This window comes from Acyrthosiphon pisum, chromosome A1, assembly GCF_005508785.2.
Source record: "Acyrthosiphon pisum isolate AL4f chromosome A1, pea_aphid_22Mar2018_4r6ur, whole genome shotgun sequence".
NCBI lineage: Eukaryota > Metazoa > Arthropoda > Insecta > Hemiptera > Aphididae > Acyrthosiphon > Acyrthosiphon pisum.
In genome coordinates this window covers 89,982,268-90,009,360 of record NC_042494.1, presented here as the reverse complement: position 1 = coordinate 90,009,360, position 27,093 = coordinate 89,982,268, and the positions used below count along the sequence as shown (strand labels likewise).

The 27,093-nt window shown below is 30.8% G+C and overlaps 2 protein-coding genes across 2 annotated transcripts in view; one reads left to right on the top strand and one right to left on the bottom strand.

Moving 5' to 3' along the window:
• LOC100161421 overlaps positions 1–7,929 on the top strand; it is a 17,813-nt gene extending 9,884 nt beyond the window's left edge. The window contains exon 9 of the mRNA XM_001952172.4: positions 7,782–7,929. Within this exon, the coding sequence (XP_001952207.3) occupies positions 7,782–7,903 (122 nt within the window). The 3' untranslated portion in view covers positions 7,904–7,929. The remainder of the gene's footprint in view (positions 1–7,781) is intronic.
• A 94-nt stretch (positions 7,930–8,023) lies between these two features.
• On the bottom strand, positions 8,024–15,315 carry LOC115033538 (otoferlin-like). The gene is made up of 8 exons (XM_029486283.1): positions 14,789–15,315; positions 13,697–13,826; positions 13,102–13,286; positions 10,777–11,048; positions 10,169–10,200; positions 9,197–9,482; positions 8,951–9,135; positions 8,024–8,889 (listed from the first exon to the last, which is right to left on the bottom strand). The coding sequence occupies exons 1-8, from the start codon at positions 15,042–15,044 to the stop codon at positions 8,637–8,639; spliced, it is 1,599 nt and encodes a 532-aa protein (XP_029342143.1). The 5' UTR covers positions 15,045–15,315; the 3' UTR covers positions 8,024–8,636.
• Positions 15,316–27,093: the final 11,778 nt, after the last annotated feature.

Genomic DNA, 27,093 nt, shown 5'->3' with positions numbered 1-27,093 from the left:
TTTTTTTCAATATGGAAGGGGGGGGGGCTGGTGAAACAGACGTCCTATATTCGGAATTAACTACTACTACTATTATCTAATATAGTATTGCTTAGTGGCTAGTCCCATGACTCTTGGTGAATATCAGCAGAAAAAGAATATCAATAATTAAACGGAGTTTTGTAGGTATTTACGTTATTAATGACATTTATTATTAACTAGCTGAATTACCCGTCGTTGCCGGGTTTAAGTATATAAATGTATGTAACCTGCCAAGATTAAATTTTGTTAAATCTATTGAAATTTAAATTAATTAAGATTTTTGAAATAATATTTTATACATATTAATTTAGTTTTTAAGATAATGATTATTATCATAACCTATTCTATAAGTTATAGCTTTTGGCGGCAGAAGCTTTGTTCACGATAAATTTTAGCACTAAAGGTTCAAAATAAATGTTTTACTAATAGTTTTTCAATATGTTATCTACAAAACTTCTTTGTAGACAATGTTCTTCACTGATCTATTAGTAGGCGACAAAATCACTAAGCTACTGGGTGAGATTACGCGTGAGCAAGCTACGTAGAACTGCCCATGTGAAAAACAGTTTTCTCGCAAATCTATTCCTAGAAATTTAAGAGTTTGACCTTGAGACTTGTTTATAGTCATTGCAAAACAGACTTTCAGGGGAAACTGTAATCGTTTAAATTCGAACGGATGATCATTCGGAATTAAAGGGATTCGTGGTACAAACACAGTTTCCCCTTTTGCACATCCTGTTAAAATTGTGGCCTCTACTATATTGCGATGTAAAGCTTTGACTTTAAGCCTGGTCCCATTGCACAGTTTAGGCGGTTTCAAATTCCGCAACAACATAATAGGTGTGCCCACACGCAGAATAAGCCTATGATATGGCATGCCCGGTGGTTTCAATGAATTTAAAAATTCAACCGGATAATTAGTTGCATCGTCCACGTTGACCACTGTATCTATCGAAGTATATACTTTTTCTTCCCCTTCAAAAGACATCAGCAGTGTATCATTGATAGCCGCCGCTTGGTCATTTTTTGGAGTGAGTATAGCACGTTCACACAACCATTCCATAGGCTTATCATGAATATGAGCAATATCTGGATAAATTTTTGATATTAAATCCTGAACCGTAGTTACAACTGTGCACAAATTTTCTGGGATAGTTATAATTTCATCAAACGATGGATAATCACCATTGCCTATTTCAAGTAAAAGATCTTCAAATCCACCAGTAAACTTTTCCTCTCCCAAGTGTACCCTCATATTTTTTGACAGTTTGAGTATATTAATCTTAGGCCATAAAGAAGATCTTTTAAGACATGACATGACTTCATCCGTTCTGGTCCCTTTTGGTACTACTGGTAGAGTCTGCCTAAAGTCTCCAGCCAGTAAAACCATTACACCACCCATTAACCTTTTATTTCCCCTTATATCCTTTAGAGATCTATTTAAAGCCTCAACACTACCCTTATGCGCCATTGTAATTTCGTCCCACACTATTAATTTTGTATCTTTTAAAACTTCCGCAAAATTACTTTGTTTTGATATATTACAAAAGGGAGTGACCGAAGTTGTTAGATTGAGTGGTAATTTGAAGGTAGCATGGGCCGTTCGACCGCCCTCGAGCAGTGTAGCTGCGATTCCAGAAGATGCTACAGCTAAGGCAATGTCGCGAGTACTTCTAACTTTCGCTAAAATCAAATTGATTAAGAAAGTTTTTCCAGTTCCACCTGGAGCATCTAAAAAGTATATTCGACCCTCATTATTATTAACACTTTTAATAATTTGATTGTAAGCAAACTTTTGTTCGTCATTCAGAGATTCTTCATTGTTTCTTACGACGTTTTCTAAGGCTACTAAGTCATAACTTGTTTCCTTGATATACTCTCTATTATCAAATTGTTCAGATTTGCTTGGCTTAGGTAAGCCATATTCTTAAAGTGGCTGACCATCTAATGCTAACACGGCATCTTCTATTACTGATAAGCATTTGTTCAAAACTACGTCCGCTAAGTGTTCTGCATCCACGGAATCCTGTCGTTCTAATCGTATTTTATAATCTTCAGATAGGTATTCTTTGAATTTGTCCCAAAGACATAAGGGATCTGTTACTTGGCAGAACACTAATATAATCGTAAATAGATCCCGTATCATACGCGGAGATTGGCAAAGTGCTGCCTCTTCTAGTGCTGCGTACAAATGTTCATCATCTTGAAGTAACCCTAGAGCCTTACACGTGGATTTAAAAGTGGGATGTACTTGACCATTTACAGTTTTCAACGCTTCAAACGAAATCGGGCCCCGGATTTCATGGAGAAGCATACGAAGGTGATAACATTCTGTATTGTTCGGATTAACCGTATAAACTCTACCCAGAGCGTGCTCTCTTTTGATATCTGGCCAGCCAACGACGTTTACTCCTCTCTTCCTTCTTTGGAACTTTTTTTTGTCCCAAACGTAATATGCAGGTACTTCTGGGTAAAGCAAATTTTTTGCAAAGTCGTCCACTTTACACAAATCAAAAAATGAGAGAAGTGTAGTTGTAGGAGGACTATTCACTCTGTCATGTAGGTTTTGTTCATTAAAGTAAACCCTATGTCCATTTTCTAAATGGATAGCAAGGTGAACAACGGTAGGGAAACGTTCATGAATTGGAAATTCAAGGATTCGCCACACGGCTTCTGATGAACTTATATATCGTCTACTTTCGTAAGTTTTTATTTCATCTTTCTCATTTTCTAAAGCAAATGAAGCCTGGTCCGAGCCCTTATTTACGTATTTGCACACATATTTTATGGACTTCACCGAACTGCAATATTCCACATTGACGTGAGCGTTACATGTTCTTAACAGTACTGGATTATAAGGAACTATCCAACGATTATCTATATCTACGCCTTTGATATTGATGGAAAATCCACCATCATCGGCTGAACGTCTCTTTTACTTCGGATAACCGTCATCACCAGTTTGAGTTTCCTTAATGAGATTCTTGGGGTAATGTTTACTGCACGCGTTATCTTTCATACATGGTGAATTTCGATTAAAACAGCCACAAGGGCCATGAATCATATTACATTTAACGATTTCGTGAAGCTGAGGGTCACGTATGGGATAGGGTATTTCAGCACAAATAACATTGTCGATTTTATCCGGAGTAATGTGATGCTGAAGCCATAAAAGAATATAAATATGTAGTAGACCTCTCTTTTGCCATTCTGTTGAATACATATAGCATCTCACTTCTCCAAATATTTTACCTTTTGTCAATAAGTTCATGGTCTTTTTGACTTTTAACCGAAACACTCTTGCAATTATATCATGTCGATCATATGATCTTTGACCGGGAAGTAAGAGCTCTTTTATCTCGTCCCAGCGAGGATTACATGTAAAAGTAATAAAAAGGTCAGGACGACCGTAATGTCTAACGTAGGTCATAGCATCTTGTGTTCTTTCGTGCATGTACCTTGGCCCACCAGTAAAAGTTTACGGGAGTATAACCTTTTGGCCTAACTGATTAGCTTCTATGTCTCGTCGTCCAATCGCATCTTTTAAATGAATATAACTATCTGCACGCAATTTGGCTTGGTTGTTTTTGATGTAATTTAGTCTTTCAGTTTCAATTTTGGCGTATTCATCTACGTATCTTCCCCTTCTCTGACCATTATTCTATATGAGTAAAAACTTGACGCAGAGACAGTTTTTTTAAGCGGTAACTTGGTTTTTGGATCGCGTTGTGGTATTTTGATTGCATACCCATCATCCCCCCAACAAAACATTTAAGGATACTGCATTGCGTCGTATGTTCGATGTATCTCACTGATACGGTGAAGTGAGTTACTTCGGTTTTCGAGGATGATGTCTCTTCGATCAAACTGCTGATCTACTAACACTAAAGCAACTTTATTTGCCGTTGGTGCATTATACCTGCCTCTATGTTCTTCTGGTGGTTTTTTATCTGCATGTATTACAACTTTAAATGACTCTAAAGGAGGTATTTTATCGATGGAACTTTTCAGATCTTTTATACATGGGTTCACTTGATGTAGCATATCCTGCAGTTGTTTGGTTAAATTGGGTTTAAGTTAGGATATTTAGAACACCGAATATTTACTTCTCGTTCGTCTTCACCGACAAAATAGATTTGAAGGTACTGTGCGCCCTGTCCGGGTTCAGGTAATATTCTTCCAATTAAATGGTAGACCTGTCCTTTAACTTTAAAAGTCGGTAAGAAACCGTCTGCTGTTACCTGTTTACCACCAAATGACGTCATCTGAAAACAGGCGTTATATTTTCGAATATTGTTCATGAATTGCACATGATCTGGGTGCAGAGCGTTAACCAAACTGTAGAGAAGTTCAGGTAGTTGTTTTAACCTCTCAAGTTGTACTTTTCCGGCGCTACAACACATACCAAGTGTCTCATCTTTCCACTTCAAAGCGTTGCACCACTGACACTTATAGGTCATAGAACCCAAAGCTACACAGGTGTCAGTTCTATATGCAATATCTGGATCATATGCCATACCTGAATGCACCTTGCTTTTCCATAGACGCATAGTAGTATTTTTCTTATACCTAGATTCAGTTTGATTCTGTCTATATTTTTTTTGTGCTTTTTTTATTTGTTTTTTTCTTGTGTAATTAGTAAATCTAGCCCTTCGTCTTCTCTTTTTAATTAATGAGGACGAAATAGATTGATCTGTTTCACTTGATTGGGTGAATGTTCGTGTTCATCGACCAGTTCCTCTATACGACTCTGAGTATTGTTTTCTGTCGCAGTAGGAAGATAAGCATCAAAATGTCCATTGGACAAATCTTGTCCAAATCGTAAAAGCTTTACTGGACAATCATTAGATCCGGACTCCGTGTATAAGATACCATTTCGATAAACTTTAAAATTAAATGGAAATATACATCCCGCTGCTATAAACTCACAAAGCCCACCATAAGTTTCATTTTTTATCATATCAGCATAATATTCATTAGCCGTTGAGTAATTATCACCATTTCTATTGAAATTCTACTGAAAACTTGGTCCAGTCATTCACCACATGTCCAACAATTAGTGATCGCACCTCCATCGCATTGTCTTGTGTTCCGTGTATTAAAAAAGAAAGAGCTCGGAATAAACAGGCACCATCGCCAACAATGGGGACAACAGTATGTTGTTCAAGTTCTCCATTAACTAAAAGACTTTCTTTAGCCATTTCTTAGGTAATTAAATTAAACGACGTTAAATTAATCCTCCTAACAACAAAAACCAAACACGGAAAAATCTAAAAAACTAATCCGGCAGTAAGCTGTTTTATATTACACTTGTATACCGAAACCGTTTACCGGTCCTTTGTCGAACGCTGGGCTATCGCTATTTAATGACAACAACAACGACAAAGCGGCCAAGTACATATAATTTACAGCACGTGGGCATACATTTTATATAAGGAAACGATTTCGTCACGCGCAGCTATAAATATAATATGTAGGATAATCACTTAATAATAACTTCTATCGTGAAAACGACAACGGTGCTACCGAGGCTCTATCCACCGACAACGCGTTAACGCCGAAAATGCCGTACAAATCAATATATTTATACACTATACCAATACCAATTACCAATCGATAACAATGTATTGAATATACTGCGTAGTGCGTAGTGCATAAAATATAATATTATATGATGTCAGATTAGGATAAAGTAGTAGACGACAGACGTACAGCATTTAATAATCACTACCGTGGCTCTATCCGCCGACAACGCGTTTAAATAATATACAGATTATATTATACCTATTTTGTGTAGTACAAATCAAAATATAATATATATAATATTGGTACAATATACCAATTACCAATCGATATGGTTAATTAACGATGTATTAAAATACTACGCACTACGATGTCAGATTACTGATTAGAATAATATTGTAGTAGACCACAGACAACAGTACAGAGCACGACGTGAGAAAGATAAGTGAAACTTCGGTTCACGACGTTCACGTCTTCACCAGTTACGACTGTACGCCGAGCACAGCTACTCTGCGCTGTCAGTGACGACGACGTGCAACGTTCGTACGTATGTACGAAAAGTGGTGGGGGAAGATATGGGATAGTCGGCGATGGGTTTATTACGACTGAAGTATTATATTTCCGTACTTTTATCATAAAAACGACAACGCCAACGTCGCGGATAATGACGCGATATTATATACGCAATAATACCTCCACGGGCTCTACGTGTAAATAGCTAAAAACCCGGCTTATATAATACCCAGAAATCGCTGTTAAGTAAGATTAAGATTTGTATAATTGAGTATTGAGCTAGTCGGTGTTTTCTATACAACTCATAAATAATAATATAGCCACGGAACAATTCATATCTACACGCTGATAAAATACACACATAAAATAAAGGTCAGAGTACAGGTAGATGGAAACCCTCTGGTCGCCGTGCCGTACCGTATTTCCCGTAATCGGTCGACTGCTATTATTATTATTATATGAATATAGATATACAAATTACATGTAAAAATTTTCTTTTACCGATTTCAACCCTTTAAATTCAAAATTTCGAAAAATCCTTTCTTAGCGCACGTCTACATCATAATAGCTATCTGTATGCCAAATTTCAGCCAGATCCGTCCAATGGTTTGAGCTGTGCGTTAATAGCAGGCAATCAGCTTACTGTTTTATATATACAGATAATCAGTTAAGTTAAAAATGAAGTTCATAAAAATTGAATTTTAAAAAGTTAAACTTAACAAAACTTTTAACTTAAGAGGACGTCACACCCGCATATTATGTTGTCTCCGTCTTACAAACGTATGACATGGACAAAATGCGTTTACGCAGTCGGAGTAGAACTCGCTCAACTTTGGTGTTAGAATAAAAACACCTATTACAAAATTAAAAGATGACAATATTTTTGAGGAAAAGACGTTGAGTTTTTTTTTTTAAATGTACATTTTGAAGAGTTAAAGGTATTTTAAAATTGTTGACATTTTTGCTATTTTTAAACGACATACTGAACGTTATATTGGGTATAATGGAAAAAACACAACAACTTGCCCTCAGAAATATTGTCACAATTCAATTTTATAATAGGTATTTTTACTCTAGAACCAAAATTTATCGGCTTATACTCAGGCCAGACTGCGTAAATGCGTTTTGTCTACATCGTACGTGTGTAAGGACTCGTCTTACAATAGTTTAACAATTGACGTTGACGACACATGTAGGTGTGACATCCTCTTAATTTCAACGTTTTAACTAGTTTATGCCCGGGCTTGAAAATTACATATAATAGCTAACAGATATTATATAGGTAATATATAGGGCAGTGGCGTGCCGAACTGACAAGCAGACTTGAGGCAAACTATACAATTTGATCCCCCTCCCCACCACCAACAGTTTTTTCACTATTTTTTTTTATTATTCAAAATAATAAATATTATTAAGTTTTTTTAGGTATAAGTTGCACATCTACACTAACACACCCACCCACCCATCCAAATTTCCCTTGAGGCAATTGCCTCAAAAAATGACTGTTCGGCACGCCACTGATATAGGGTATATAATATATATATTATCCACTAAATGATTTACAGTACAAAAGAAGAGGGGGGGGGTCTCATTTTAAAAACAGAATTTTGTGTCTTCACACAGGACACTCCCTATGTAGTAGCTAGAAAAAATTCTAAAAATCTGTAACTAAAAATTATTCATTTAATAACCATTCTGAATATTTAATTACGTTTTGTTCACAGGTAGTGTCCGACCTTTTCGGTTATCTTTTCACACAAATGCTGTGGAAATGCCAAATGACATGGGTAATCGTGGTTTTTGTTTAAACTATATTCAACAACCTTGCAACGCTAATTATGCTTAAATATTTAAGTTTTATTTTATTAAAGATTTAATTTACTACATTATTTTATCTATAAGAAAAAAAATATAAAAATAATGTTATACTTTTTTGAATAACTTGTCAAATAGTATTCTTATTAAGTTTCCTGGAATCGCATAAACCATTATGAGAAAAAATAATACCACAAAAATAAGTAGTACAACAAATAAAAACTTCGTTTTGTTAGCTGAGAATACACTTCGGAATACAAACTTAAATGGATCCATAATTGTTTTTAAATAATGAGTTGAAGGTCTCCTATTAATATTAAATTATAGATTATTATTCCGCAGCCATTTATTATGAAGAAAAAGTAAATTACTTCGGTACGGGCAAAGGTAGGGGCCCATCTCTACCAAATCCAGCTGGTGATTTATCCGCTTCTTGCTTGGTCAATATTTGAATTTCGGCATTTACTTTACCCTTGTTATGCATAATTAACATATTTTTTTTAAAATTATTTTCGGAGGAATAGCTTAATCACTAATTAGTAATGCTTACTACAATAGTGTTTTTATTATTTTCCGTGGAAATGAATGGCCACCATCCACTTGTTTTTTTTACTTTGAACAAGTTTATTCTGGACATTTTGGATAAGTTATGCATCCACGAAGTTTTCGCACCACGAGGCATATTGCGTAAGTTCAAAGTCAAAGAACCTAAATTGTATGGTGCATGCAATTTGAGTCTATATACAAACAATTCACAACTTTCATCACAAAATGTTTAATCTACCTATATACAAATCTGGTGACAACTGGTCGTTATCCCAAATTTCAAGATTTAACTTGGGAGGAAATTGTTGTTCTTCGTGGTCAAAACCGAAAAAAGTTTTTTTTCTGTAGACAATAATATTTTCAGTTTTATTATAAGGGAACGAGAATTTTAAACGCCAGTTGAACAATCCTTCGCCGTTTAATGATCGGTAATGAACGTCTGTTGACCGTTTTTCGACACCTGGTAACCACCTAAGACATCAAAATATTACGTTATCAAAGTTTAAATAGAGAAATTTAGCTATGTATGAACCCTTTGATATAAATATCACTGTGTTTTTCTTTTGTAAAAAAGTTGTTATCCACGAGTTTTACATCAGTGACGGACCAAATAATTACACGAAGTTCGTAGAGTTCAACAATTGGTGGTTTAATATCTATCATTTCAGGAATATTACTATCCTTAGGAAACATGTCAACCCACATTTCTAATGTGCCCTTAAAGAAATTTGATTTTTTTTTTTAAATCTTTATAATGTATAGTTATTATTATTTATTATACTTGGTGTAAGTTAGGCATATCTGGATTATATAATGTCCTAGTTTCTACATATTCAGGCACTAAATGATAACCAACAACTGGCATCTCTTGCCAATGGTTTAATACATACAATGCCAACGATTGTCTATCGGATTCAGTATTTTCATCGTGAACATGAAATGTTTTAAGACCTATTGTAACACTGTTCGTCGTGTATATTGGATGTTTCAATGAATATAACGAACACAGTTCATGTAGAATTTTTGAAGGTTTTTCACTATCTCTCCAACGGTTGTATCCATCCCTATAGATAATGGACCAAGTTTTTAAAATAATAAAATTGAAAAATTATAAACATAAATGGTACATATTTAAAATGTTATCGTTTATAATAGATATAATTTTAAAAAGTACAGAACGGAATTATATATATTATCAACGTCACTGACGACGGGCACTCATCTATACCTATACCTCAAACACTGAATAATTATTCTAATAATAAGTTTCCTTGTTAAATAATATAGTTATTTTGTACCATTTGACATTTTAACTGTCGACATGATAATGTATAGGTACTATAATGGTAGTCAGAAAAAAAAGCCAGGAAAAAAAAAGTAAAATAAAAATTAATAAATATATAAAAAAATAAAATTAAAGTAGGTATTAAATTATTATTTTTAATTTTGAACATAGTTGGTCATAAAATTAAAGTTCGAAAAAAAATCCAATTTTTTTATTTAAAAATTTCAGTTGTCAATTATACTATTAATTTTATAATAATAGCAATAATTGTATATTCTAGGTATAGTAATGATGTGTTTTTTATTTTTTTTGTGCGTCTGTCATCGCCTTTTGGGGCAGTAAAAGATTTAAGTACACCTAGATATGTATAATGTATATTGTATATACTTTGTACAGAGTGATTCATTTTTAAATGTGAATGTTGCAGTACGAACTACAAATTTATATAAAGTCATACTTACTGACTTATTAATTAACCAGAAAGACAGTTTGTCAGTCTAAGATATTTTATAGTATATTTATATTGTTATTATTAATACGGTAGCCGGTCAAGTTGAATAATTATTATTTGTTTATTACCATATTTGGAAAATCATTAATATATTTTTTAAAAATTTGAAACTGAAAATGATTTTGTTGAAAGCCGATTTTGCTTAAAAATTTCCGTTTTTCTTTGTTTATTTTTTTTGGTTTTTTCTCTTGCTTTTGAAAACTACTAGGAATTTTAAATTTTTACATCCTTAATTCATCTAGTAAATTCACTATTTCATGGAACAAGAAACTGAAGTTGAAAATCGAACCATTTTTACTGCCCCAAAGGGCGATGATATACTAATATACTAATATTTTTTTCGAATTAGGCTATTGCTTTCATATCCACTATCGTGACACGTGCGAAATGCCACTATCCCATACCAATAAATGTTCAAAATCCGGTATCTGTAGTTCAGAGTATTATAGTGAATTTGTGTCGGACTTTATTTTTTTTATTCATTGCATAATATTCCTTTAGGACAAATGTCGGGAATTGGAATTCGGGATGAACGGTAAGTTATGTAATCATCTATTAATTACTTATTATATTGCTTTGGGAGTCCACAGTGAGCTCTATGTTTGCTGAAATATCTTGATTCAATATCAATTGTTGTTTCACCGATCAATTCATTTTTCCCAATTCTATCGTAATCCATAATTCTAACTTTCATCATCGAACATTCTGGGAACGATATTACTCTTTCAAAACACCTTATCGGAAATAAAAATACATATTTTAAATAATAATAATAATATATTTTATTGTTAATTCTGAATAACCCGGTAACATGAAAATCACCCTCATATCGATCTGTGTAATAATACTCTAGTTAGGTTAGGTTAGATCGCGGCACAAGCTAATTAAAAATAATAGCGGCGACACAGTGTATATTATTATCTCGAAGCAGAAGTTGTCATTCAAACTGTGTAAATATTAGTGATAGGCACTACCGAATAATTTGAATAACCGACTAATAGTAATATTTTACTCCAAAAAACCTACCAAGTGCGAGTCGGACTAGCCCACGAACGGTTCCGTACCATCATCAGTAGGGAGCGGATGTTTATGCTCCAAAAAATTTAAAAATATGCATGCAATTAAGCTCTAAAAAATATAAAAATATGCTTAGAATTTATTAAAAATATGCACCAATAAAATTTTTATTTAAATTTATTTTGTTTATTAATAATTAAAAATATATAGGTATAAAATAATTATTCATTAAATTAAAAGTTTAAAAAGAACTGTTGGTGAATTGTTTGTTAATCTGAAAATAATATAGGTATATGGGTAGATATTAGAAACCAAGTACTAACTAGGTGAACATGAAATGATTTGAAAACATATCTAGTAATTGGGCATTGCACTGGATAATCAATGTTAAAAACAAAATTATGAAATCTCGACGATTTGGAATTAATTTTCGGCATTTTTAAATAAATAGGTATACAATTTTGTACAATATAGAAACGTAGAACACAACTGCAATTAGCGAAATTGTTCGATAGTCGATACCGACTCCGGCGACAACAGCATTTAATATTTATTTTTGTCGTGGGACAATATCGATAAGGCACAGTAATCGAAATGTCTTGAATAACCCCATACATCCCGCCGCGGCGGGTGAAAACCGGGCCATTCCCGCTGCCGTCGGGATATTTTGAACTATTAATTATTACGTGCGATGAGTCCGTTAATATATTACTATATTAGTATATTATGAAAAACCTCAAATATGTACTAAAAGCATGATGCATAATATAAAAATATGATCAATCAAGTAAAAATCGGATAAATATGCAAAAATATGCAAAATTAAATTGGTAAATTTGAATTCTTTAGGTAATGAAACAAATTTCTATCTTACTCCGCATTAATTTAGATGTTATTAAAAAATATGATAAATGCATAAACATCCGCTCCCTAATCATCAGCTATAAACATATCGGCAACACTGCTTATATTATATATTCTATTATTCTAGGATTTTTAGTATTTGTTGCCATAGCGGCAACAGAAATACATAATCTGTGAAAATGTCAACTTTCTAACTTTCATGGTTCATGAGATACAGCCTGGTGACAGACGAACGGACGGACGGACAGCGGAGCCTTAGTAATAGGGTCCCGTTTTACCGTACGGAACCCTAAAAACCGACTAATAGTTGGTTACAATTACCATGGCCTACTAACAAAAAACCACTTAATGACTAACACTATCAAAAAACGACTAATGACTATTAAGGGGACTGGAGCGTAATCAATTCTAAGGAGTAAAAACTAGGCATTTTATATTTCTGTTTAACTGTGTCTTGTGTATGTGTTGAAAGTAAATAAATATTAGTGTGCTTAATTCGTAGCACTGATCACGTTTTATAGGGGCATCATAGTGACCGGGATGTACGTCTGTAATCTTACCTACGCGCATGCACATGTCACCATGTAACCCCTATTTTGAATATTATATTTGGGTTGATCGATTTTTTTCAAGTAATTTTGATCCGTCAACTTGTATTCTAAACCCAAAGTTGGCGGAGTTAGAGCTAGGTATGATTTTAAAAAAAAAATTATCAAATTCAATTTTATTATTTTTAATTGTACGTACGAGTCGTACAACGTACTTATTGTTTCCTTTTTACGACTATGACACAAGTTATTATAAAAACATGAACTTTTGGAAAAGACATACCTATCATTAATCGTTCGTTATTAAACTAATCAATGCATGGGCGACTAATAATGATTGCAATAATGAACAAGGACTGGCAACAGAGAGAAAGTGCTTGCAATGATGACATGCAAGGACTTGCAACAGGGTGCAACAACTTACAACAGCTAGCAAGTACTTAATGACGAACAAGTACTTGCAACAACGAGAATGAACGTGCAGCACAGCTGAGTAAGTGCTTGCAATGTTGAGCAGTGACTTGCAACAGGAAGCAAATACTTGCAGCAATGTGCAAGAACTTTCAATAGCCAGGAAATACTTGCAACAGGATGAATTATGTACTTGCAACAGGGAGCAAGGGCATTCAACAGGGTGCAAGAACTTGAAAAGGCGAGTAAGGACTTGAAACAACGAGAAATTAAGTAATTGCTAGCTGTTGAAAGCTTTTGCACACTGCTGCAAGCATTAGCTCCCCGTTGCAAGTCATTGGTCGTCATTGGAAGCACTTGCACGTTGTCGCTAGTTGTTGCTCACCGTTGCAAATCCTTGCTAGCTGTTGTAGGTTATTGCGCCCTGTTGCAAGTCCTTGCCGCTCGTCATTGCAAGTACTTGCTCGTTATTTCAAGTCCTAATTCGCTATTTTTGCACCAGGTTGAATGTCCTTGCTTCCTGTTGAAAGTATACATATTGCATCCTGTTGCAAGTCATTGCTCGACGTTGCAAGTACTTGCTGGCTGTTACAAGTCATTCATAGCGTTTGAAAATCCTTACTAGCTTTTGTATGTTCTTACACCAAGTTGAAAGTCCTTGCAGCTTGTCGTTTCAATTTCTTATTCACCATTGCAAGTTCTTGTACCAGGTTGAATGTCCTTGCTCCCTGTGGCAAGTACAGAATGCATCCTTTTGCAAGTTCTTGCTCACCTATGCAATTATTAGTTTAAATAGTTTAATAACGAATGATAGTTTAATAATTACTGATAGGACTTTTCCAAAAGTTCATGTTTTTATAATAATTTGTATCATGGTCGTAAAAAGGAAACAATACGTATATGTACAAATGGTACAGTTAAAAAAAGGAATTTATGATCCATTAGTCTAGTTCAGTGGTTTTCAAACTGAGTGCCGCGAGCATTCACTGAGTGTGCCGCGGTCTTTCGGAAAGTTCAACTTTTCGTTATAAAAATATAATTAATACAAATTTGTTAGCCCGTCAAGCACACATTTTAGTGCAAAAAAATGTCAGTGTGCCATGAAAATTTTTTGAAGAGCGCGGTGTGCCGTGTTCAATAAAAGTTTGAAAACCACTGGTCTAGTTAAATGTCCCACAAACAGAATTAAAAAATATTTACAGGGTAAGAGTGATAAAGTGTTCCCTGTTTATGTGAACACACTGTATAATACGATTTCGTTGGATTTGGTTAGGTTTAATCTAACCCAACGGTATTGTTCGCAATAACAAGCAATTTATTAATTTGATAACGGCAGCACCATATACCAACTGCCGCAAAATAATTTTTAACTCAAATGCGAGCGGGAAAAACTGGCCCTCACACTTCACAGCTGCTCATTTTTCTAATTAAGTAACGTTACTGTATATTATAATTTACAATGATAAAATGTAACATATAAAAATGATTTATATATTATGTTTGATATTATTTAACATTTAAGTTATATTAAAATATATTAAATATATGTTTTTTTTGCTATTACTGACTATAATATCTATAAAATCAATAAATGTCCTAGTTACGCCTCTGAATATAAACCACTACTACTGAATATAATATATGATAAATATTGTATTTATATATTAAATTATATGTATACAACTATGATATATTATGAACACGTTTTTTTATGTCTAACTTATATTTACCTGCCAAACACAGGGTTTAATGTTTTAGGGACGTAATTTGTGTTATCCGATATACGAATGGATTTCCCTAAAACAATTTCTACATATGGATCTGATAGTCCACTAATATCACCGGGATGTAAGTTGTATGCTCTCAGTATATAAATACGCACAATGACGTTGCACTTCGCATTCGACTTCAATCCTGGCCATATTTGAGATGCCGTGTTAGAAAATAATTGTTCTTGAGACAAGCCTTGTTTGTCATTATCAACTGGCATTGGATACAAATGCACATTTCCCTATATGAGTATACAACACATGCAAAATATGAATGAAAATCAAAATTTAAGTGTTTCAGCAGTATAAGTGCTAACGTATGAAGAAAAATAATATACGAATTACAATTTACAAGTACGAGTGGAAATAAATTTGTCACGAATCAAATAAATTATAATTTATGATATAGCATTATAGCAACACTAATTGTATTTTACTTGTAAGGTAATGGCAGTCACTGGTTTTTAAGATGGAATAACATAAGTCATAACTCGTAAAATACCTGTTACAAATCGATAATAATTACTTTTAATATAGCAACAACTGTTGCCTTTTCATCCTTTTTATCAAATTCATAGATTTTAAATTTTTTCAAATTGTCTTCAAATCCGTTAAATTCTGGGACATTTTCTATTTCATGATCGTATAACTGATGAAATAATAAAAAATTATTCAATTCATAATTATTAGTTATTATTTTAAGCTATACTTGTATTGTTGTTGCTTTAGTTTTTGAATAATATTTAGGAATATGGGTTTTATTTGATTTTTTTGGGAGAAGTTTGCTTGGAATGTTTAACATCACACTTTCATATTTATTCTCTTGAAATGTTTTCTGCAATCAATTGATTTATAAAAAATATACATTTTTGAAAAATATGTATTTAGATATGATTTGCTCAAAATATATATAAATCAATTATTATGTTTAGGCCAGCGTAGTTTTTTCATTTCCTCATACTATTAACATAAGTATAGGAAAATGATAAAACACGATGACAAATCCTTTATTATATTGATTAATAGAATTGCAACTTTTTACAACCTTTTGATATTTGAACACGTAGTATTTTGTCCACCAGCTAAACTCTTTTTCGTCTTCTTCAAGTTCATCATCAATCAAAGGATCATATTTATTTCCAAAATAGCTAATATAATTTTGTAAATTGTTTGAAGTCCAATAAGTAATTTTATTTACACATGGGAGTATATAACATATTACGTTGTATAATGACATTAAGGCACATGTTATGTGTTCAATTATCCACAAAATAATGTTTTTTAAGCACGTTGGAAAAATACTGTCAAATTTTTGTTTTAAAACATTACAATAAAATCTGAAATTATACTGGAATATGTGTTATTTTTAACTACTATTTTAATCATCAAATGCATTGATTACTTTGGAATAAATTTTTTTTTTATTGTTTTCTTAATTTTTGATTTTTTTTCCTCTTCGTCGTTGTCTTCTTCCATTTCTAAAACTATTTTCATGTGATTAAAAAAATAAATAAAAATAAAAATGATTGTCTTTACTTGAATAATTTGGTCTTTCGTTCTGTTGAATTTTTGATATAGAGGGAACTATAAATTCATCTAGGGGCTGAGAAACACATATTCCGACTGGAGTGTGATAATTTTTTATAATAGATTTAGTAAAAAGTTGAAAACTTATGGGAGGTATAAGATATAGATCTTCAGGTAGTTCCTTTAAAAAGAGGTATTTTGTTAGGTATTCAAATCGTTAAAATAATATTTATTTATTTTATACTTACTAAACTGAGTACACATTTTTTATCGACCAAGTTTGGGAAATTTGAAAAGGAGTTAACATTTTTAATTATATGAGAATCAATGCTTGAAGTCGAGCATAACAATCGGACAAATGGCTCGTGCAAATGTACGTTTAACTGGCGCAAACCCCAAAACAGTACAACTAATCTGTAATAAAATATATTGACAAGTAAATTTTATTTTTCCCAATTTTTGTAAAAAAAAGTAACTGATAAACGCGTAGATTGGGTAGCACATGTTTCAATAAGGGAACGCTCTTATCGTTATCGATTTCTGTTAATTCATTAGATACGATTTGTGTAATTTCGACAGCCATAAACATTTTACCAATTTTTTCTGAATTATCCACGATGTCATACCAATTTAATGTCTTACGTAAAGAATTGTCAATTTCTTTTACATTGATAACAGTAAATGCGATGACGTCCTATAAATGATAATATTATTGCTTACATCGAATCGATTAATCGATTCATTTTTATCATGTGCGATTTACTTCTATTAGTTCTTTCTTTTTTGTTCCTATGTGGCATAGTTGAATAATTACATATATCGGTGTCCTTTTATTAGTATCTACATACCTCACAAACAAAATTGGTTTAAACAAAATCGATACATTCCATGACGTCGATACGTTTGACGGAATTGCCTAAAATTTTAAATAATTTTCAGTTCTCAACATAGTATAAATATACATATTGAAATAACGTTAATACATTTTAAGCGTAGTGTTATTATTACAGTAATTTTAAAAGTTCTCTATCAATGCCGTAACCAGACAATTGTTTTTGTCTAGTTTTTGTAGAGCTAGAATACTTATCACGTGTTACCAGCGGCGTATTTAGAAATTGTGTAAGGAAGGGACACACCCCTTAGGGTTTACAATACTTTCCTAATATGTTTACTGTATAGCAGCGGTCCTCAAAATTATTTGTTCGTAGAGTCCTTTTGTTGCTAATAAAACTCTACAGGCCCCAAACATTTTGAATTTTCATAAAATATATATAAATCATGAAAAATTATGCATACAAGATTTGCTTATTAATTTGTTTCTTTATAATACAATTTTAAATTATAAAAGCAATATATCCTTCAACAAACTAATTTCTAACATAATTTCGACCCATAGAGTAATAATATACCACAAAACAAATATGCCGGTTACTATTAATAAAACAAAGTGCTAAACTTATTATTATTTTTTTTAAATTTAAATTAGATATGTCATTCATATATATGGCCCCCTTGATGATTATCGCAGTATCACATAACTCTAGGGATCCGCTAGTTTGAGAACCTTCGATATATAGTGTACACGATATTCTACATTGAATAACAATTTACACAGTTAACCATTATTTTTAGTAGGTACCTATTACCTACTACCTACATCGCCAATGATTATTTTCGTTATGTCTAAAATAGTAAAACCGGTTTATTTTTTTAGTGGCCAGTTCATCAATAACTTCATAAATAAGTGTATCTATTGTTAATTTTTGAATAAATTGAATGTAAATAACTAAACAGTTAACACCAGTACACCACAAAACACAGGTTCCAAAAACTGACTAGGATTAAAACAAATTCCAGGAGTTAGTAGTAACTAAGTATTAAACTACTGAGTAGTAGGTACCTACTAAGTTTAAAATAAATATATTAATATTTATACATAAATAGGTGAATATATTATAATAAAATTATATACAGTCAGCTAGTTTTTCGTATAAAAATACGAATACTGTTGTTCCAATCAAATAAGAATGCCGATTGCCTCATTACGTATAATATACTACTATAATATATAATACCTTTGTATATATTATGATTTTAATTTTAGTATTTTAGTCTAAAACTAATAAATTAATTAATCTTTAAATTTACAACTGCACAGCCTCCTTGTTACGAAAATTCATTGGCGGTAGCGCAAATGCGCAATAACAGTGACTATAGAGATAGGGGTAGGTACCTACATTTTTGTTTCTTACCCATCAATTTATTATTTTTTCTTACTATATTTATAAAATGAAAAAACTAACAAAAAAAACTCTAAAATAATTTTTAACGCCTAAAAAAATCATCAATAGAGGATCTATCCCCTCAATCTCCCTCACCCGTAAATACGCCGCTGCCTGTTACTTTGTGACACCATTGTTCATCGAAAAAATTGGGGGAGAGGGATTGCCCCCAGTTTCTCTATCCCCGGATACGGCACTGTTCTCAATAGTCAACAACTATTTAGGTGTACTAATTATTACACATTTATAAGACCCAACAGAATATCCATACTTCGGTTGTCATTGAATGCCCGTTAAAAATTATTCGTGCCATTAAATTTAACCGACTGTATTTTTTGTAACATTTTTCGGTTAGAGCAGCTTGACTTATATGTGCTTTGATTTGTAAGAGCTAAATTAGTTTTGGAAAAAATATGAATATATAGTTTACATGCATATTATTATATTACCTACTCATCAATAAAAAATAAAAAATTACTGTTTTGTCATATAATTTGAAATTATATTGTGAGCAAGGCTGATCATTACAATTATTATACAGAAGTCCGGGTATTTTTCTTATTCCCACATTGAAATCCTCGTATGGTCCTATCCAAAATATAGTTTCCATAATTCCATCGAATACATTTTCTTTTTTTTCAGTTGCCTATCAAGTATGAAATAATGAGGTCCGAGTTAAAAAAAATTAAAAATGAATATTATTTATAATAGTTATTTTTCATACGGTTGAAGTTGATTAAATTCAACAATAAATGTTTGATAATAAAATATATTTTATATTAACTTAATTTTTTTGAATAAATTACAAACCAAAAACCAAGGTCGAATTTGTTTACAAAATTGTCCTTTACATTCTGAAATTTTAGAATACAAAAAGTGTCTTGTTTGAATTTGACATCTTGATACAATTTGTTTACCATTGCGTACATTTAAGAAAATATTGGGTGGCCCATAATACGACTGAAAATAAAGTTCAGTAATATATTATACATTATAAAATAAGTAAAAAATAAATCAAAATATAGGATTATTGCTAATTATCACTGTAGTTGAAGCTTATATACGATAAAATGAAAAACTATATGCAGGACTCTAGGTATATAGGTACTATAAATATAATATAATCGATATTTTTTTAATTTAACAATTTATATAAATTTGGAAACGCTTATATTTTCCTTGGAATTTAATAACAATGATTGTCATTTTTAATGATGTAGTAGATACTACCCATTCATATATCCATCGATAAATTATATATATTTGTACACTATGATTCACCAAGCATGCTCAAGCCTATTTTTTTCTTTAGTAATGAATTTATTCAAATTATGATTTTTGGGATTTTTTAATATACTCATACAGTTATAAGTCAGACCATATTTTCAAATTCTTGAATTTTCTTGTACTACTTAAGGAATTTCCTGTGGTTATACAAACTTATATTTTTTAAATGAGAACCCCCCCCCCCCCTTTTTATTGTAAATTATTTAGAGGAACATTTTTTTGAAAATGTTGATGTACCTAATTCAAAATTCAAACGAGTAGTTTCTTAGTTATTAAAATGTTTGTATTGAAAATAATAGTTCTTAAAAATGGTTCTACGTTAATATAAAATATACGTAAAACTGGATCTCGTATTTACTATAGGTACTTGAGTAAATTTTACAAATTATGAATATTGATAGATTAATATTAAAGACTTCAATTTTCAAATTGCCCCAATATCTTATAAATCCATTACCATGGACCTTTTGTCTTTAGAAGACTAAGTTGAATAACTCAAAAACTACCCGCACGAATTTTGATTCTGATACGTCAAATTTCAGAAAAATCCTCCACTGTATAATTTACAGTTGAAAAGGGGTGTTCTTATTTAAAAAACAGAAGTTTTTATCTCCACAGGACACACTATATAAGTAATACAAAAATTGAAAAATCTCAAGAATTTGAAAATATGCTCTTATTATAGGTATTTAAAAATTCCAAAAATCAGATTTTGAATAACTGCATTTTTTAAGAAAAAAGGTGGTGAACATGCTTGTTGAATCACCCAGTATAACATAATAGGTTATAAGTATATAATATAAGATAAAACAATAAACTGAAAATATTTACTTTTTTCTTATGGCAAATAATTAATTGATCAAACGTATCTTTAATTCTATTCACTATAATGAAAACATCTGTTTCAGTATATGTAAGAAGGTTCATAACTGTTTTAATTTCTTTTGAGCAATATTGCTTAAATAACTCCTGTAAGCAAAACCAGCACACATACTGATTAATATCAGGAGAGTTTAAAATCACCCCTGTAAAAGTCTGAGATGTTAATATGTTATATTATAACCACGGAATCAGCATACCACTGGTACGATACTGACTAATGAGGGAACAGCCCTCACCCCAGTACCCCACCAGCAATCAGCTAAAATAATTAAAATTCGGATTTTTTTTCACAAGCTATGAGGTCCCTGAGTACCTATCTCAATATAGGAACATTTAAATTGTTTAACATCACTTCATATACGTACACATGTGATACAAGTTATGTGTTTTTATGTGTTTTAATTGGAATTGACGGAATTTAAATCATTTTAAATATAATCAAATTATAAACATATTTTTTTTGATTTATTAATATGATGAAAATTATAGCTATCGTTACATATTTAGTTTAAAATATATTATTATAACACAATATGTAACATAATTAAATAAATAGGTATAATAAACAATTCTTAAATTTAATTTTTTGGTTTAGTCTTTACTGATTCAAGGTTTTAACTAAAGTAAACTGAATTATGATTGAGGACTATCCAAATTGTATTACAGGTATTTAGTGTAAAATAGTATTCTACTCTAAATATATTCAAATTATGACGAAAATCAATATTCATTAAATACTTAATACATTATTCAATATTTCAATTAGTATCATTCTATTTGTACATTAAAATACCATATTTTTGACACAAGAAGTATGAATATGTTTATGCAATTTTATATGTTTATCGTATGATTGTTTAAATCTTTCCAGATATACAATTAATTTCTTTATCATTCCATGAATAACTTCTATTTTACTATTACTAGACTGATGGTAATTTAGTTGACGACAAGTCTTGAAAATGCAAGTTTTCTGTGAATATTTTTTGTTACTTATTATAAATTGAATATTAAACAATTAAAATAATGTTACCATATTAATAATAGTCTTAGTTAATAAATTCATAGAAAACATTGAGTAATATTCAATACTTGGTAAATTTGTAACCAAAAATAGACATGGTTTTTTATCTTCTTCAATCAATAATTTATTAAAATTATTTTCTAAGCTCACTACATCGTATTTTGGTGTCTGTATGTTCATAAGCTCTAAAAAAAATATATAATTCCTGAAATTCTATTATTCACAACACCCATAGGCCATATAAAGTTAGATGTAATTTATATTATTAGTTGATACTATATATACACAATACATACAGGTCACAGACATATATATTCGCAACAAAACAATTACTTCCGAACGAGACATAATGGTATAGCTGGCATATAATCGAAAACAGGCAGTTTGTCAAATGTCTAGGTGAACAGTAAAAATGTATATTGAAATACAAATTTACCATACGGCGTTTTACTAAATTCCTATTCCGTTGTATAAACAAGTAATCAATTAAATATACAATTTCAATCTAGATAGGATGATTCAGTGATTCACCGAGAATATCCCTTCTCTCCAATTTTCCATTTATAAATAAAGTTATTTAAATTCTAATTCTTGGAGTTTTTTAATATTCGTAAAGGCCATATTTAAAAATTCTTAATTGGTTTGAATCTCCATAACACTCCTTAAGTAGTACAAAAAAATATCAACAATTTTAAACTATTATGGTCTTTATGTATATTTAAAAATGTCGAAAATAAGATTTCGAATAACTGCATTGTTATTTATAAAAGAAAAAAAAGGGAGGGAGCATGCTTGGAGGATCATCTGAAATATTTATTTTTAGATGTTTTTTTGTCGTACTTAATAGGAATACCTGAAGTTTCACAAACGAATAAATGTACCTATCTATACTTACTCAGAAAACGAAATTTTTACAATAAGCATAATAGTACTACTCTCCCTGTACTGGCTCCCATTCACAATCAAATACATAACATGATAAGTCTCTAATACTATTAAATCTAATAATATCATAATGTCTTTCTTCTATTTCTCTTCCAGATAACTCTCCTTGTCGTTTAAAACAAAATTGGTCACGTGACCTCCAGAACAAAAAATAAATAAATTTATTCAACTATATTATAGTGCCTATATTACACAAATATACTAATATGTATAATCTAATCCAATCAGCAAGTCATGTCACTAAACAAAGGGGACTTCCATTACGCCATCCATTTTTTTTGTAAGCTCACGCAAAACTTCTTACTTATTGTTTTTAATTTTTTCGATTGTAAATATTCATAGTTATTTAGGTATTAATTTTTATTAATAATAATAAAAAAATAAGTAGGTACTCACCTACGTGTTTTTCACTTTCCGTAACTAAATTATATTCACTATAATCCATTGATATTGTCATACTTTTTGATCTGGTGAGATTTTTATGCACTTGGTTAACACTCAATATAACACCAAATATTATAATTCGGATGTACATTAAGTCCTAATTACATTGTAAAGAATATTCGAGCTTAAAATAACAATTTTATGAACTTTATTGCTATAATAAATATAATACTTTATTATTATTCATTAAACATATACCTAATTGATTTTAATTATTAAATTACATACTCAATACTCAAAATACGAGTTTATTGTGAACTATTATATATATTTTTTTTTATTTATTAAAATAGAGAATTTAAAATCTGTAGCATAATATGTACAATAAGAAAATAGGATAAATCATATGAAGAATATTGAAGATGCTACAGTGTTATCACTATGTTCACTTAGGGCTGACGGTATTGAAAATAATTTTCGGTATTACGGTATTAATTTCAACACCGGTTTGAAACGGTATATCGAAAAACCAAACTGTTTCGGTATACCAAATTACCGATATGGTACGGTATACCGAAATAATAAATAAAATCTAACTAGTATCGATATTTTTTACTTTAATATTGTTTCACATTATATACTTTATTATATACTATAATATGTAATATTATAATCTATATTATTGCCATTGATACCAGAAGACAGCACTAATAATTATTTTATACTTCAAATTAGGTTCATTTATATGAATTCTTGTACTTTGCTTCAATTTTTTGAAAAACATAAGTAGGTAACTAGTAAAACTAGTGGATTTTTTTAAACTGTCCCTAACTATCGGCTATCAAATTCTATTGCCTATAAAACAGCATGATTACCTACATGAATTATAGGTATTTTATATCTTTATTTTTCTACACTGCTACAGTATAGGTTTAAACGTTAAAAGTAATCAATTTGAAGCTAAATACCTAACTCACCTAAATGGTAAGTAGGTACTCAAGTTGTTTACCGTTTACGGTATACCGTTTAGACGGTTTTTTACGGTATACCATTTGGACGGTTTTTTACGGTAAGTATACCGCTTAGACGGTTTTTTACGGTATACCGCTTAGACGGTTTCTTACGCTAAACGCGTTTACCAAAACAATTATAAAACACCGGTATACCGAAAATACCGTCAGCCCTATGTTCACTTAATATTGTTGTGTCACCTGCGTATGTGGCGATTATAATATTATCAGCATTTGATATGTCTGGAGACAAATCGCTTCCTTGGGGGACTCCTGCTTGGATTTTGAAGTAGGGATAGAATGTGTTACCTTGTCTGACAACAAATGTGCATTTTGTAAGGTATGATTTAATTATTAAATAAATTGGTGCTGGTAGAATTTTTTTGTATCAAAAAGTAGACCTTGATGACATATCAAAGCTTGGGATACGTCAAAGAAAACGCATGGACAGTATTTTCTTTCCTCAAACGAGGAAGATATAACTACTACATTTAAATTTGACTTTCATCAATGTATGTAGGTTCAAAGAGTCAAATAATTGTTGTGGCAAATGTGTGAATAGGTAAATAACCCAAATCTCTTGCTGTACCTACTTAATTATACTAGTATATTCCAAATTCCAATAATCCAATACAGGTACATAATACAAATTAGTAATCACATATTTATTACCTCGTCAAGAATTGAATCTGTATCATCAATTTGCAATCTGTCAACATTTTCAATTTCTGATGGAACTAATTCAGTTTCAACAGATAATAGTATCCTGCCGAAATATTGTTGAGTTTCCAATGTAGTAAAATACAAGAAAGCTGGACCAAAACACGGGAGTCCATCTGTAATTACTTTTAATTGGTAACTATATTAAAATTATTCGTTTAAATTTGCAACAACCTTCTCCTATGAAATCGTGCATGGATATCACTCTGCTGGCCACGATTTTTCCAGATAAAATGAATTTAAATATTATAATTGGGCATAACGGAGGATATACGTTTACTGTCGAATATTTTTTGTTCCAATTTAATTCTGTTCCATTCAAGTTCAGTAATATACTTGTCTATTTGAAGTAGAATTAATGAAGTACGTTATTTTTATTTTTTTTTATAGACGCTTAGATACTTCGGGTGCTTCTCCGAAATCAATAGACAACCATTTAGGACCTTCATCATATAAGTATCCAATCACTTCACTTCTGTGTAATTTAATAGTATACTTTGCTAAATGAGACGTAGCCATCTTAAATCCATTCGGAATATATAAATCACTAAACATGTTAATTATAATTTATAGTTATATATCAGCTATATACATTTATAATTATTGCGGTACATCGTACGCACAATTAAGTAGTAATGCAGAACAATATTGATATAAATATAGTCGAATTTATATTTTGACAGCAAATATATTTAAAGATTTAATCAGATATCGCCAAATATGTAGTGAATATACCTAAGTATCCAACTATTTCTATCGATATCATTGATTTTATTATTGTTTTCTATGTATATTTTAGATTCCGAGCGGAGCGATGAATAAATGGTTTTTACTAGTGATGTGGATTTTACGTAAAAAAATTTTGTTGGTAATTTACCGAGTAAATTTACCAAATTTACGGTAAAATTGGTAAATTTTTATTAAAATTCAAATTATAGCGTACCTGTTAAATTTTTTCACAATATTATGTAAAGAAGGCAAGATAAATATAAAATAAAGTATGAGTATTTAATCCCTTTATTAATAATAACAATTAATAATTATTAATTTATTATAGTAAAATATAAATAAAAAGAATTTTAGTCTGTTTCAAAAAAAAAAATAAAAATATCTTGTACTATAATGAAAACAGCAGACATTTTTGTCTATTATTTTGACATGCTTGAAAATATTTTTTCTTAATTATAAAATAAAATAAAATAAAATTGAACATACAAGAATTGTACGTAAATATAGTTATAACATATTTTATAATCACAAATATATTGAAAATTATTATTATTTATTATGACCATTGATCATGCTATTTATAAGTTTATAATAATATTGTATTCAAAATAAATGTGATGAGATAAAGATAAGAGATAACATATGACATATCGTATTAAACAGTACCAGTAACCGCGTAACCATATCACAATAATTCGTATTACGTAACTGTCATTTTATAAGAATCATAATTTGTATCCTAATATAATCTTGATAAAAAATACAAAGACATACAAATAAAGTGGTCACTCAACTGTTTGAGTGGTAAAAAAAATGTACATTGTAAATGTTTTTTTGTAAATTTACTTTACCGGTAAAATTTTACATGGTAAATTTACGAGGCTCACATCACTAGTTTTTACAATGATGTGTGTTTTTTTTGTGTCTGTACATTATACACGATAATGAGTCTTAAAACTAAGTTAATGAAAGTGAGTCTAGTTGTCACTTCAGGGAGATCAAAATTTGAAATTCTCAGCGGTTTTCAAAAGCGTCTGGAAAAACAAAAATTTTTTTGGAAAAACGGGGATTTTTACGCAAAACCAGTTTTCGACAAAATCGATACACCAAAAAACTAATTTTATGATTGTAGAATGTAGATAGGTACTTTAAATTTCCACTGAATATTTATATTGTTTTTTTATATACAAAATTACATTTTAAAAATATGTTGACTCTTTTAGATTCTGAACGAAGTGATGAATGTATTGATTTTACAATGATGTGTGTTTTTTTTTTTTTTTTTTGTGTCTGACGACAACTTTTGGAGCAGTAAAAATGCTTCGATTTTCAAAAGTTGTACCTTTTCTGAAAGTAAAGTGAATCTAGTTGGTACTTTGGGGGGTCAAAAGTGAAAATTTCCCAATACTTTTCAAAAGCGGCAGGAAAAACCTTAAAAAAATAACGGAAAAACGCGAATTTTTACGCTAAAACCAATTTT

What these genes read in the sequence shown, in the direction of transcription:
- LOC115033538 (XM_029486283.1), bottom strand. Translation starts at nt 15,044, where the DNA reads ATGCCAGTTGATAATGACAAACAAGGCTTGTCTCAAGAACAATTATTT. An exon ending in GTTCATTCTCGTTGTTGCAA is followed by an intron (nt 11,049 to 13,101) that starts GTACTTGTTCGT and finishes ATTATTACACAG; the next exon opens with ATCGATATGAGGGTGATTTT. An exon ending in TGCCTAACTTACACCAAGTA is followed by an intron (nt 9,136 to 9,196) that starts TAATAAATAATA and finishes AATTTCTTTAAG; the next exon opens with GGCACATTAGAAATGTGGGT.